General features: G+C 39.0%; 1 protein-coding gene across 1 annotated transcript in view; it reads left to right on the forward strand.

Annotated features, from left to right (window-relative positions):
- LOC109427008 (protein takeout-like) overlaps nt 1-6,402 on the forward strand; it is a 28,148-nt gene extending 21,746 nt beyond the window's left edge. The window contains exons 3-4 of the mRNA XM_029872453.2: nt 5,227-5,561; nt 5,853-6,402. Coding sequence (XP_029728313.1) covers nt 5,227-5,561; nt 5,853-6,095 — 578 coding nt within the window. The 3' untranslated portion in view covers nt 6,096-6,402. The remainder of the gene's footprint in view (nt 1-5,226; nt 5,562-5,852) is intronic.
- Nucleotides 6,403-15,990: the final 9,588 nt, after the last annotated feature.

Below are 15,990 nucleotides of genomic sequence, written 5' to 3' on the forward strand. Positions count from 1 at the left end.
ACAACCCCTAAGGCTCCATGTTACACTAAATCCTATTTTTATGCAGGTTATTTTTATGTTCTTTTAATTTATACACTTTTCTATGCCCTGCATAAAAAGGGAGCGTTCATGAATTACGTCACCCATAAAATGCCCATTTTCAACCTCCCTCCCCCTATGTCACACTTTTTGTATGATCCCTCTGAATTTTTTGTATGGGTTGTCACTCTTTACTGAACCTCCCTCCCTCTAAAAGCGTGACGTAATTTATCGACGGAGCGTTATGGAAGCGTTTTCGGAGCGCCTCAGGTGTGTTACATGCGGTAGAAGGGGGTTTTTAAGGCAATTCAGGAAGTTTCACTGCATTTTCGTCAGGATTCAGAGGCGTTACGGGGGCGTTTTCGGAGATTTCGGAGGGTCTTAGGTGCGATACATACAGGGGATGGCCAAAATGTGTGGGATAGGCAACGTTTTTTCTCTCACAAAAAAAGTTCAACATGCTATAACTTTTCATTGAGTGCACCAAAAAATCTCAGATTTTGACTGATTGTCAACCTGTTATATGTGCATCATTGGTACAAATTTGAGCTTGATTGATTAATCTTTCGCAAAGTTAGAACCGTTCGGGTAAAACACTATTTTTTAGACAACTTATTTTTGAGCTGTCATATCTTGGAAATCAGTTGAATTGAATGAAATTTTGAACGTACACTAACAATATACAAATGCTTCATAAACTATTAAAACATAGACACTTTTTGAACGTTGAAAAAAGTAATCATGGATTGACACTTTTTGGATTTTTTTTTGAAAAAATGTAATTTATTTACGTCAATGTCAATAAATTTTAGTGTTGATGTCCAAAGATTTTCTACTTCTGTTCCCAAGTTATCTTTAATCAGATATATTAGAACCTACCCAGACAACCAAGTTGCACGTGTAATGAAGTTTATGTTCATGTTATACGTACTTTTATACGGTAAAGTTACATCGCATAAGATGCAGTAAAAGTGCCTTATGCGTACAAAAGTGGAGGCGCTATACGTGCATTGACGGGAAAATAATGACGCTGTATGACTTAAAGCGATATCTTATGCGATGTACGGTATGCACTATTGCGACGTAATATAGCACCTTATGCGACTCAAAATATTCAAAATAAAAAAAATCTTGTCACCTAAGTATCGAACTAATAACCTTTGGATTATCGAGCCGAACTTCACACTTAGCACCAAACACTACTTATGAAACACACTGGTTAAATGTCATGACATTCTAACTCACCTCAGTGCTTGTTGGAATGCACTTGGTTTCCGTGCGCTGTACGTGTTCGGCAGGCTCTTTGGAAATCAAAATGATGTAGCATGATTTCCCGCACAGTTACCACTACTCCTCTCTTGCTAGCACCACCCATTGTTAATTATAAGGTCAACAAAACAAAAATGATGACTTTGTAACTTGTTTTGCAACCATAATGATGACTTTTCACTTTCTTTTAGCTTTTTGGCACTCCAACAGCACCTTTTTCATTGTTATCACAAATCACATCGCAATATACCAATGTTAACGATTCTAGCTTATGCGAGTTTGTATGTACCTTTGAACGAGTTTATTTTCACTTTTATGCGATTCAGTTTGTATACCAATGCGAGTTAAACTGACATAATTAGAAAAGCACCAAGCGAAGTCGTATAATCATCGCAGTACGCAATTATGCGAATTCAATTGACACTTTGCGAGTTCACTTGAACGCTTTTGCGAATAAGCAAAATTCGTCGCAACAAAACATCGGAATATCGTCTACTACGATGTAGTCATGCATTATAAAAGTTAATTTGCACTCTTATATGATTTTACCAGATACATCGCAGTAAGTTCAAAAAATAACATCATATGCGATAAAAATTGTCCCTCAGCCGCACATATATGCGATAGTGACTAAAAATAGTACTTTATACGATGTACAGCGTGCATCCTTATGCGATTCCTGGTTGTCTGGGTATTTAGATTAAAGGAAGAACACATTTAGTTATTTTTGTGTGGTATTGTAAATTTGAATTATTTTCCTCTATATGGGTAAAAATTTCAACTCGGTATAACTAAATTTGCCGTGAGAAAATATTAAATTTTAAAACGTTGTATTAAGTATCAATATATTGTTGATAAACGTTAAAAAAATCATTCAATTCGGTTCACTGGTTTCCGAGATATGACAGCTTAAAAATGAGTTGTCTAAAAAATAGTGTTTTACCCGAACGGTTCTTACTTCGCCAAAAAATATTCAATCGAGCCCAAATTTGTATCAATGATGCACATATAACAGGTTGATAAACAGTCAAAATTTGACATGTTTTGATGCACTCTATGAAAAGTTACAGCATGTTGAATTTTTTGTGGGAGAAAAAAAGTTGCCTATCCCAAACATTTTGGCCATCCCCTGTATATGTTGTTGGATGTTGGATCAGTGAGTCTATTTATAGAGGAGCTACCAATATGAAGAACCATTTCAACATATATCGCCCTTCACTTCAAGTGCTGCGATGGCCTCACTGGTAAAAACGACGAGCTCATGTTCTAGGTTCTGGCCGTCCTAGGTTCAAATCCCTGGGTTTTATGTATACTATGTGGAGAAGTTTTTTGATACCAGTAACTTTTTACTAAAAATAAAATTTCACTCTAAAATTTGATTACCCAAAAATGAGTTGATTTTTACACTACTTAATTTTTACCCAATATATTTATAACTGCTATATAAAAACATGAGATATAATTTGATTTTCCTCTGTTGATTTTTTATATCTCATTTTGTTATAAGCTTGTAATAATTGTATCAAGACCTGTTATAATTATGTTATGACTAGAGCAATTTTAGTTATAATTTTTGTTATTTTAACACCTAACCGGCGAATTTTATAACTCATTCTGTCGCAACTGCTAGTTGCGCCGCACCACACATCCAACCAACGAAACAGTACGTACCTATATTTTCTACCTTGTCCACTATGACAGGCCCCCGCGAGCAGCGCACCACTGTGTCGGACGTCAGAATTAGGAGAAACGATGGTAAACGTCAGGGACAGATAGCTCGTGAGCAGAAAGAAAAGTGCAAGTCAGCTAGAAAAGAACACATGCATAGTTCATTCCCGTAAATTTAGTTGAAATAATTACAATTATAAACTATTTCTACTGTAAAACACAGTTACAGTTAGTAATCCTAGTGGAAATGAGGCGAACGAATCGCAAACGTTAAAAGTGGTGACAGAAATATCTGAAATTACTGTTTTTTGTGAGTCTTGGTTAGTTACATGCAGTCAGCTAATCCGAATTGAAAATTAATTGAATTACATTTAAAATCTAGTTAAAAACAGCTTTGAACTCTAGCGGAATATGTTAAACTAGACGAACGAACACAAATCAAACACACAAACGCATTAAAAACCGGTAATTGCAGTTGAGTTATTGTGAAACTATACCTAACCCTAAATCTAAATTTTAGTAGCTCGCTCGCCACCCATACTACCGTCGTGAAGAAGAAACGAGTCAGAAACACTAAACGCAATTTATTGCTTATTACCTAAAGCTAAACAAATAAGACATAAGCACAACTATTCCTACTATGTACAACAATAACCTAAAGTACCGTAACATAACTTTATTTGGTAGGAGTTTTTTAACGCCGTGCCAACCAAAACTGAAATACATACGCCGTTCAAAGAACCGGAATCTGTTTCATTTCGTTGCGAATTGCAACACATTCTGTTATGAAAAATCTTTGAAATAAATAACCTAATCGGTTATAATTTTGATATGCCTTTCTGATCGGGTAGGATCCGTGAGAGTTAAGGGGGATTTCAGGAGCATTTCAGAAAGTTTCAAAGGATTTTCGGCGGGTTTCGGAGGCGTTACGCAAGCGTTTTTGAGGGTCTCAGAGGGTCTCGGGTGCGCTACATGGGGTCCAGGGGATTTAAGAGGGAGACCTCACCACAATATCTTCATAAACGCCCCTGAATTGCACACTTTAAATAGAATGCCGAGATCGGTTGTACAAATCTCGGTTAAAGTTCATTTGCTGGATCTCGGTTAAACATTTGACGTTTGAAGTTTGATGCCAGCGGCACCCATGGGCGCTGCTATGAATAACATTGATTTTTTGCCGATATTTCAGTTAAATTTAGGTTGCCGAACACTCGGCCGTGCGGATCTCGGCAAAAGTATGACTCAACTAAGTGTGTGCCATTTGATTTTAGGGTGTTCTTGAAACCCCCTGACCTGAAATGCTTCGGAACACCCTTGAAACCTCCATAATCCCATTAAACGCCCTTTAAATCATTATAATCGTTTCGATATTTCCTGAAACCCCTTTGGACGCCTTTAATATGCTCCAGAAACCCCTTGAAACGTACCCTAAAACCCTCTAAAATGCTATCAAACGCCCCTAAAACCTCTAGGAACGCCATAAAAATGTTCCTTAAACCCTTTAAAACTCTCTAAAACTCTCTAAAATGCTTTGGAACGCTACCCAAAACACTTATAACGCCTTTTAAGGCTCCTGAGATCACCTCAATAACCCTTAAAGTCCCTTGAAACGTCGCTGAATTCCCCTTTATACTATTGAAATTCCCCTCATTTCCCGTAATCCCATTAACGCCAAAAAATACAGATCGCTCTTAAAAGATCCCTGAAAACCTCTGGAACAACCCCCTGAAACGCCGCTGATGCCCTTTAGAACCTCCTATTTTGGGCTCTTTGGAGACTTTTTGGGAACTCTCTTAGCCTCATCTCAAATGCCCAGGAGTAAGATCAGTCCTCGCGAACTAGATTTCCTCATTAAAGCCCAAATTTAATTTAGGGGCCGTCCATAAACCGCTTCAGCACAAATTTCCCTCTTTTTATGCTTTTATTTACCTGTTGCAAATTAAAAAATCAGCCATTTTGGGGCACTCAATCAAAAGTAAAACAATTTCTTCCGTGATGCTATATGATTCGGGAATCCCTTTGTTTGCTTAAATACTATCTAGATTTTACTTAAATTAGAGATAAAATTTAAAATAAATACAATATTTAATATCGCAGTTTTTAAATAAAAATGAAATTTCATACTTTTGGTAGAAAACTCTTATTCAAACAGCTTTCGAACAACCAGAGAGTAGCCAAGTGATTTGAACTTGAAAACTTTGAAATGTAATCGTGCTCCACTTAAACTTTTACTCCAGAGTAACACTTTATCACATGATATCATCCCTCCAGGTATATCGGAAATCGGAGTCCAGTCCTTTGACCCACTGCGGATAGAATCAGTGCAAGTTTCACGTGGATCCGGTGCCCTAACACTCAGCGGAGGCTTCAAGAAGCTCAACATTAAGGGCCCCTCCAATACCACCGTCAAAAGAGCCAGTCTGGATTTCAAAACGCACGCACTAAATTTCGATTTGGAAATTCCAAAGCTGAAAATCGACGCCATCTACAATCTGAAGGGGAATGTCCTGCTGTTGCCACTGGTGGGCGACGGGGATGTGACGATGGTGCTGAAGGACGTCAAGACTTCCGTAACGACCAAGTTCGGCGTGAGGCCCTTGCCCGAGGTAAGTGTACAGTAGCGGTCGGATTTTATATGACGAACGATTTTTTTAAACAGTTCTGTTGTCATGAATTGATTGACTTTAAAAAAGAGGATTCATAAAAAAAACTAAGCATAATGTTTGTCAAATAAAATTCGATCGCTACTGTATGTTGATAATAAAGTATCCCGAGTATGACAACGAACGAGAATGCAACTCTCCTTGAAGCATGTCTGGCATGTTTCGCTGGTTTTCCTACCGTTCGTTCCGGTTTCTTACACGTATGGCTCATGATTTCTGTTGCCCTTTTTCAAGGATGCGATCTTTATCGAGGAGATGAAAGTCACCTTCCATGTCGGTGGCATGCGCATTCATCTGGATAACCTCTTCCAAGGCAACCAGGTCCTAGGGGCGTCGCTGAATCTGTTCTTGAACCAGAATGCCAACGAAGTGATTGCCGAGCTGCGGACGGATCTCGAGTATGGGCTGGCCGACATCTTCACCGGGCTATGGAACGAGCTGTTCAACAAGCTGCCATTGAAGCTGTGGATGGTGTGATGAACTGGGGCTGCAGGTCGGGAGAATGTGAGGTAATTGAGCAAAAGTGATTTAATGCTTACAAACTACGTTAACGTACGTACAATTTCTGTGTACATAGCGACCTTAGTCTATTGTGATCTTCAGCCCTAATGAATATAGGATAATGAATGCATTTTAGGCATGCATATGTTTTGTCAATTTTCTTGTAAATAGCTTCAGTGTGCATCCCAGGCTGTTGTGAATTTGTCATAATTAGTAACAACAAATTGAACCAGTGTTTACCAGCAAAAAGACCAGAATACGTACATGTTTTAAAATAATCATTACTCTACAGGGTGCGGCAGGAAAAAATGCGAAAAGTTCAAGGCACTATTACACGCTAAATATGGGATATATATGACTATTTTTTCATGACAGTGTATCAGTCAATGTCTATATTCTAGCACTGAAAAATAAAAATGAACACATTTGATGTTAAACATGTGATAATGTAGGCCTAATAAGCGGATATCAATAAACTGCGCGCCCAATGGTCATTAAACAAAATGACTATAACAGTAACAAAATTAGCTCAAATTCGATGAACAACCAGACCACACTGATCCAGAGCCATGTAGTTTCACATACCAAATGAAATAAGTACATATACTTGATGATATTGTAGAGAAAATCAAAAATTTTGTTTTATCAGATGCGAAATTTAGCGACCTGTGCGATTTTCTGCGGTTTGAAAATTCTGGTTGTCTTCATCTTCAGGCGCCGCCCTGTAAAGGTTAGTGACCAAAATGGGAAATTTTTTAATTAACTTTTCAGAAAACTAGCCTATTATAGATCATGGAACGTTGAAACATAGATAGGTTAATGTCAAATGGGCGAAAATGAGGTTTGAAGTTGAAAAACACTTTCGCATTTTTTCCTGCCGCATACTGTATATTTTCTTTTATCTAGTTTTATAAGTGTCATTTGAGCTAGAAGTTTCTTTGTTTTGGAAGAACTAAAACAACTCTGACGTATTTGTTGCTAGGTCTAGGTTAAAGCAAAATTATTTTGTAAATAGTCTCTAAAATATTATAATAAAAATCACTCAACTTTGTAGTTTTTAGACCAGTGAATGATATCACAGCCCAATCGCTACCCTTATTCTCTAGATTAGCTGCTAAAGCAGGAAGCATAATATAACGCACAGATTAATTCATTAACGAATCGCTTATTTATCATGAGGGTATACTGGGGAATATTTAAAATATGTTGTTTCGTGATTTTCAACAGATTTTTTATAGAATCATTTTTTAATTTTTTTTTTTCAAAGGTCCGAAATTGACATATTTTTTATGGCAGTTTCATTTGGACTAAATTTATTGAAAACATATTTAAAAAATGTTTTAGGATTAGGCCCCGCCTTGGAGATATTCAGGACAAAACACAACAAAATTTGTTTTAAAATTACAGCATTACATGTTAACCGTTTTGGACATACCATTTTGAAACGTATATTTATTAGGGTGTTCTGGAAAGAATGTTATAAACAAAAATCAACTTTTCAATATTTTTCGGATTAAAAATGTGATTTTTACGTATATTTCATTAAGTTTTAGACACAGATGGGCTTGGTGGTCTATTGGCTACCGCTTCTGATTCATATGCAGTATGCAGAACATCATGGGTTCAATCCCTGGCCCGTCCCTTTCCTTCTACTTTGTATCTTTCTATCCACTTTCTCGATACTCTCATCTCTATATATACAAGTCATGTATATTCATATGTTCATAGCCATGGCTAGAACTAGAAACTGTTGAAAAGCCATTTTCCTTCCTTCCAACTTTCACAGCACAGTTTCAACACAGAGAACAGACATCCAAGTCCAGTTCCAAAGCTGTGTAAGGAAATTAACGGTCATTTGAAATGGCAACACAAGAGGCAACTTCGTGGTGGCGCTGCTGTCGCAAAGTTTCCACGCTGTTGTCGGTGGTGAATATTAAACTTATCTAGATATGCCTACTCACCACTGACTGTGGCAATTTGCCGCATAGGTGACGCTAGTGTTGCCAACGCTAAAAAAAATGAATCCTTACACAGCATTCGAGAAAATTTTCTATAGGCTTGGATGTCTGTTCTCTGTGGTTTCAATCTATCAGATAACGCTTACGAGTTATGCAATCAAGCGAACTGTGCCGCATATTTTCAGAATAATAAACACACAATTCTATCACCTTACGTCAGGCATCCACACCAATATGTGAATCCTCTGCCAGCCATATCCCACCAACACTCCGTCATCCGCATGAGTTTGTGCAGACGCAGAGGTATATTCGGTCCGTTGTGTATACAGACGATTGTAATCACAACTTCCCTCCTCCTCCCCCACATTGACCTGTAACCTGAGGTGGCAGCCGCCATTGTCGCCTGAGACAGAAGATTATCAACGCTCACACACTGAAGATGCCTGCTAGTCCCCGGTAGATAATCTCATTGGTTCATTGTGTGAGTGTAGCTGGTCTGGCCATACTGGAGTAGCATCTATGGGCGGTCAATCAAGCTCAGCTCAGCTCAGCTATTTCTTTAAGTTCATTATGTTGTTCGGAAAACTTGAAGCAGACAAGTATATCTTTCGATTCGTGTTAAAAGAATTATTCGTCAAGTTTCTGCATGGTTATGATTTTTGAAGCTCGTTCTTCTTCTACTTTATGGCTCTATACGTTCCCACTGGAACTTGGCCTGCCTCTCTTGAACTTAGTGTTCTTAGAACACTTCCACAGTTATTAATTGAAGAGCTTTCTCTGCCTGCCATTGCATGAATTTGTATATTGTGAGGCAATCGGTTCCGGGTCATTTGGCCAAACGCCATTTGGCCGAATGCCGTTTGGCCGAACACCATTTGGCCGAAAGGGTCGTTTAGACGAATGCCGTTTGGCCGAAAAATTAATGATGAACTTAAGTGACCATACCATTTCCAGCTAACACAAAGTCATATACGATGTTGAATAAGATGCTAAAGTGGAGGCCATATGCGTACATGCTTCCATTTACCCCCGTGTAAAGTGTGCGTATATCGCCTCCACTTTTGCATCCTATGTAACATCATATACGATCGTGTGTTTGCTGGGCTGTTCCCCGTCTCAGTATAACTCGAAAGAACAGTCTATGATTCAATGAAGGAAAAATCTTTGTTGAAATTTTGTCAGTTTCAACGCCAACTAATCCAAAAAAATCGAAACTAGAAAGAATAGCCTATGAATAAAAGAAGGAAATACTTCTGATCAGGCCCGGATTAAGGATTGTGGGGGCCCGGGGCCCGAGCGAATGTGGAGGCCCCTCGGAGAGATGACCAAAAATGTTTTTCCTTATTTTCGAACAGTACTTGAGCAATATGAGAAAAATAATGCTGATGTTAGCAACCAAAAAAGTTTTTGTGGGGGCCCCTAAAATGTGGGGGCCCAGGGCCCGGGCCCCCCTGGCCCCCCCTTAGATCCGGCCCTGCTTCTGATGATCATATTGACAGTTAGAATCTCAAAAACTTCCTCTGAATTCTTTTGATAATGATTCGGCCAAACGGCATTCGGCCAAATGGCCGGACACCGAGGCCATCACAATGATACACTGTGCCCAGAGAGTCGAGAAAATTCTTCCGACCGAAACGGGTAACGAAAACCCACCGTCTCCGGATTGCGGGATTGACAATCTATAGCCTTAACAACTAACTTGTCGAATTGTCGAAAAACACAAAATTGTTTTGATGCACCTCTTCAATGGACTTAGCTGGAATTTCGACCAGTGATGCCAATCAAAACATGGTGATGAAATGAGAATCACAGAACATTTTTTAAAGTGGACAGGCCTAATATTGACGGGCCTGCGACACGGTTATATAGATAAACATAAAATGATCGTTGTGAGGACATTCCGAGAGGTTTTGGGGGCCTTTGATAGCATTTCAATGGCGAGTCAATAAGTTTTCAGGTGCATTTCAGGGGGTTTCTGGAGCCTTTTAAAGGTATTCCAAGAGGTTTCAAACTAATTAGGGGAATTTCAGAGGCGTTTCAATAGGACTGTGGGGCTTTTAGGGTCATTGCGAGGCATTTCAGGGGCGTTTCAAGAAATTCAAGGATTTTTCTGAAGTGGTCTCAGGATTTTAACCCTTGAGCAGTCGCGTCCTTGGCCATCCTCAGCGACACCGTGAACACGCTGTGTAGCACGAGCGGGCTTTTTTCATGGTGCGTGTACTCAGTACACGATGTGACCGCTCCCGGGTTAAAAGCGTTTACGAATATTTCAAAGTGATTACGGGGATTTCAGGAGTGTTCCAACGCTGAGAAGCACCCCAGAAACTCTCTAAAACCCTATGTATCCTCTGAAACGCCCCTGAGTATCCCCTTGAGACCCTCTGAAGCGCCTCTCAGACTCCCTAAACGCCTCTGAGGCCCCTTGGACTTACCCATCTAAGGCCTGAGTGTCCTCTGCTGTACGTCTCTTTTCAACTCGATCCATGCCTGTGCGTCTCCAATTCCACACTCTGCGATTGGTCGACAAATCGTCCTCCACTTGATCGACACACCTAGCTCGCTGCGCACCACGTTTTCTTGCACCGGTCGGATGGCTATCGAGGACCTTTTTCGGGTTGCTATCCCACATCCTGATGACGTGACATGTCCGTCGTAGCCTCCCGATTTTGGCGGTGTGGACGATAATTGGTTCTCTCAGCAGCTGATGCAACTCGTGGTTCATTCGCCTTCTCCAAATACCGTCTTCCATCTGCACTCCACCGTAGATGGTAGGCAACAGCTTCCAAGCAAAGCAAAGATAAAAACCGTACACATCGTAGTTGCTACTCCGTGATTGACCAGAACAACCGAAGTTGCACAGAGTACCAATGAATAGTGCTTGGGACTAGCTAATTATTCTCAATGTGCACAATTCGAGAGTTCAACATTTTGAAAGTCAATAACGGCACCGGCCACGTCCTTACGATCATCAGGAAAGGGAAGGAATGTTAGTTCGACAACCGTTGCTACTAGTAACCATGGAATCCACAACATCTCCACAGTTGTCTCGGTAAGGAGTATTCGTTAATAGGGTAAGGTAGGGTGTGAATCTAGGAGTCACCTATGGTGAGCGATATGATTCACACCACTGATTATATGGAAAAACGGGTCGCAATAATCATAGAACAAGCACAATTCCGATTTTATCGATCAAACGCATGTTCAAAAACACGATTTATTTTCACCATACTCACTCAACATAGCAATGCACCCGCGACAAACAGTTCTTTAAAATCATCCGTGCAAACACATCACTTTAGCCGCACAGAACAATGCAGTTGTGACAAAACAAACATTCGAAACTAACCCTACATCATTGTCACTTGTTTATTCACGCAAATCACGTTCGAAAACAACGTTGAATCTTCCTTGCACTGTAATGCCATAACGATCTTGATAATATTGAATTTCTTACTGAGTCATACTTGCGGTTACTGTAGATTAATTGTGTTTATATAACGAGGAATGATTAAAAAAAAAGTTTTTGTTCGACGATTTCAAAGTATTGGCACCTTATTTTCAATTAAGTATTCACATCATTTAAAGCAAAATTTAACAAACTTGATATGCGTGGCCGTGAGTTCTATTCATTCAACTTGAAGTACACGGAAAATTAAATTTCATGCTAGATAGCTATTTACGTATTATGTTTTCCAACGGAAGTAGTCTCGTCTGTTGCTTGTGATCAAGAGTTGAGGTAATTTGGCCAATTTGTATAATTTTTCTCAATTATTGTGAACCTGAATTACTTTCTTCTAACATTTTCATTGCTTCAATATGAAGTCAATATAAGAGCTGCTTGATAAATTTATTTATTTATTTATTTAAATAATTGTATTTCTTCATCTGGCCTCTGGGGTCTTAATGAAGTGTGGTTGGGAAAAGCCTTTTTAGGCATAAAAACCTACATCTTAACATACAACACATTAAAAATACAAACTGAAAACTAAGAACTAATACTCACATATTAAAATAACAAATTTAAGTTTTGCAAAATACGTTAACGGAAATCAAATTCATCAAAGACATTATTAAAATTTACTACCATATACCTATGATGATCATGTTGTCCATATCGGCTATTGCGAGAATCCAAATGGAGAAAGTTGCGTCGTCGTAGCGGCCGTTCAGGAACGTACGAAGCTCAGAGAGAAAAGCTGGAGCATCGATCTCGCCATTCAACAGCTTCCCAATAAAGCTGGATTGCATAGACGATCTTCTGTTCTCCAAAGTATCCAACCCTAATAGCATACACCGGTGCTCATACGGAGGAAGATGCACAGCGTTCCGCCAGGGTAGGCCCCGAAGAGCTAATCGCATGAATTTCCGTTGCACAGCTTCAAAACGATCTATCCAATTCCGGTTATACGGGCACCAAACAACTGCTGCCGTTTCCAAAATAGAGCGAACTAAAGCGCTGTATAGAGACTTTAGACACAAAGGATCTCGAAATCCATCAGCAATTTTAAAAATGAAGCCCAGCTGTTTGTTCGCTCTAGTAAGTCCATCACCATAGTGCGGCGTAAACGTCATCTCTGTATCCAGTATCATTATATTCCCGGCTGTTCGGGTCCATATGAAGTTAACCATCAATGTTTACTTCTTTTCCCGATCAGCCTAGATAGCTGTGTAGTGTCGGTAGCGGTTGTCTCAATTGGCTAAGAATAACACTACGGACCACCTGTTCCGGGGGTAAAAGTCCACTAAACAGGGAACCCCAATCCAAGGTGTCAGGCGACCCGTGCTGATGGATGAATGGTTGAGGGGGTTTAAAATATGCTCGATCTTTAACGGAGCCCGTAACGTTGGTAGATCGCCTTTATGTGTTGCGTTACGGTTCAAGATCTACCAAACCGAACCCTAGTGACATCCGGTTTGTCAAGTTGGGGTAATGTGTTTTGGTAATAAGGATTCATGGTACAAAGTCCTTGTTACTGGTGACAGTTTCAAAAATTGCATTTATTCTGCCTTGCTGATAGTTAAAGAATCGGACTTTGCCTACCCGAGACTACACTTGATGTTAGGAAAACAAACATGCTTTACGTATCTGATTGCGTACTAACCTATCAAGGACTGTTAAGTTCTGGTAATTCAAGGACTCACGTGCATTCTTATTGCAGAACACATTCTCTAATTTGACAGAGTTTTGCAACTAGCCTAAAGTCCCGGGTTTTTCTTTGTTGTCCTGGGACTAAACTAGAAGCAAGACATGGATGGGGCTAGAGTTCCGATGCATGGATAAATATCAGTACCACCGTTTTGTTTTTCTCAGAATGCAAATGGATTGTGTTTGATTAGGGGCGCTCTTTCACTGAGATTTAAATCTCTATGATAACGGAACCTTTTCATCGCAATCGATTTCTTACACCTCTGGGATAACATAACAGGAACTGTACAGAAATCGATGCTTCATTGCCTCTCAATGACAATGGAGTAGTACGACATGCACTAAATACTAAGGATACGGGTAATGCCACAAAAGATCTAAATACTGGTCGCAGTGGCTCACCCGAACAGAAAAAAAAAATCCAGTATCACTCAAAGATCCTCCGCTCCAACTTTTCACCTGACAAAGAGTCGGTCGAAATTGCATTACATTTTCCCACGCAGAGTTCCAATCCATTTCGTCTGCTCCAGCATTAAAAAGAGTTTAACGTTGCCTGAAGTGCCAAACAATCTTCAATACTGGGTGACCACGATGAAAAACTTCACGTCATTGGCATAGAACACTCTTTCACCGCGGGGTAGTACAAACGCTACGTCGTTGATAAACAGCGCAAATAAAAGTGGTCCAAGATTGCTTCCCTGTAGCACTCCAGAGGGAATAGAAATTGAATCCGACTGGGTCGAACCAATGCGCACTTTCATAGATCGACCAGATAAATACGAGTCGAATCATCTAACGAAGCCAGCGGATACTCCAAATTTAACAAGCTTATTGAGGAGAATCCTATGATTCACATGATCAAACGCTGATTTGAAATCCGTGTATATCACGTCCACTTGCTTTCCAGCAAACTCGACGAGATTGGTAGATACTGATCGCTTAGGGAAAAATCCATGTTGAGCCGTGGATATGTAGTTCTTGCAGCATTCAAACAAATTTTAGATCGTGGGGTGCACTTTTCAAAAAGTCACAGCTAAGTATTTGATCAGTTTTTGAAATGTGAAAATTTTACCTGTTCCGATCATTTTGTCTATCCCCTGTATCTATTACTGGTAAAATAACTCAAGAATAATTCGAAGGGACAGGAGAAGCAGAAATTCGCAATGGTTGTTACGCCATTTTCACATGTTGGTCTAGGAATAACTTAACAAAGTGTTACATGCCAATAAAGGAGCTTGGTTTCAAACTACAACAAAAATATGACTGATAAATTTACTGGATTTTTTTTTCTAAATATACATCTCAAAGAACCACCCTAATAAAAATAAATGAGCTACCCTAATGAAATATTTTGTACATTCAGCATTGAAAATGACTTACGGTTATATAAGAGATTTTAAAACTATTATCTTATTTTTTTTTCTACAAAAAGTACCACCCTATTGCAAAATAAGTGAACCACCCTAACGAAATATGACATATAGTATGCTAGCAGTTGCCATTTCAAATTCATTTCACTCTCGAACTCAAAAATTTTCCAAGTCCAAAAAGAATTTTTTTTTCAAAAAAATGTTTTTTAGATAACTCTAGATCTCGACGTCTCATGCACTTCTAAGACATTTGGCATCAAAAAAATAATTTCGATTTCGACATTTTCATGTATCCCTATACATGGATATTTCTTGTGTTTCGAAACAGCCACACTTTGACCGCTATGGTCAAACACTTAGCGAAGTCCGATTGAGCTGAAATTTAGCATGGGGACTTGTTATGAGGAGACGATACGTTTGAGCAACACCCGTTTTTGAAATTCGATGGTCAATATTTTTCCATACATTCCATACATTCCATTGGCTAAAATCTTGCAATTTTTTTTTTGTACCCTTCGCTCACCCCCACACCAAAGAGTTCACACAGAGAGCCCTCTGGTAATGGACACTTACTAGAATAATATACAAAATAAACGCGGAGATATCAATCAACAAAAACAAATAGTGTGAATTCCCAGTGGAACTTTGTTCCTTTAAAGGGAATTTGATGTTTATTGATATAGTTCTTTCAATAGTACAATCGAAACAATGAATGGTGCTGACTGATTGCTGTCTGAGGGGTCTAAAATCACGTTCAGTCCCGATACATGTTTAGACTATAAAATTATTGATAGTGCATAGATTTTTTGATTTTTTTTAAATTTTTTTTTATTTATTGCTACAACAAAAAGTACTGCACTGATTCACATAAAATTTTGTAGGTGAAATAAATACATCTTAAGATGTGTTCGATCGGGAGTCCAGCCGGTTAAGCTGTGTCGTCGGTGATTGTCGCGTAGTGTTTTAATTAGCAAATAACGATTGTAATATCCTAAGTGTCTAAGTGTCTTAGTACAACGAAGTGTTCCAAATCAAATTGTTCAAAGACATAAGTGTTTCAAAACTTTATCTATTTAAAGTACATTAAATAAAAGTGTAAAACTTTCAATTCTCAAGTGTCAGCTACCATTTTTTAAAAGAAAATTCCAAAGGACCGACATATAAGTCGGTAGATAAAGTTTTGAAACACTTATGTCTTTGAACAATTTGGTTTGGAACACTTCGTTGCACTAATACACTTAAACACTTAGAATATTACAATCGTTATTTGCTAATTAAAACACTACGCGACAATCACCGACGACACAGCTTAACCGGCTGGACTCCCGATCGATTATGGTCAAATTAGAGCAATTTTAAAGTATCTATTACAGCTGTATTTCTGTGTCCCGATTATT

Source organism: Aedes albopictus, chromosome 3, assembly GCF_035046485.1.
Source record: "Aedes albopictus strain Foshan chromosome 3, AalbF5, whole genome shotgun sequence".
Classification (NCBI taxonomy): Eukaryota; Metazoa; Arthropoda; class Insecta; order Diptera; family Culicidae; genus Aedes; species Aedes albopictus.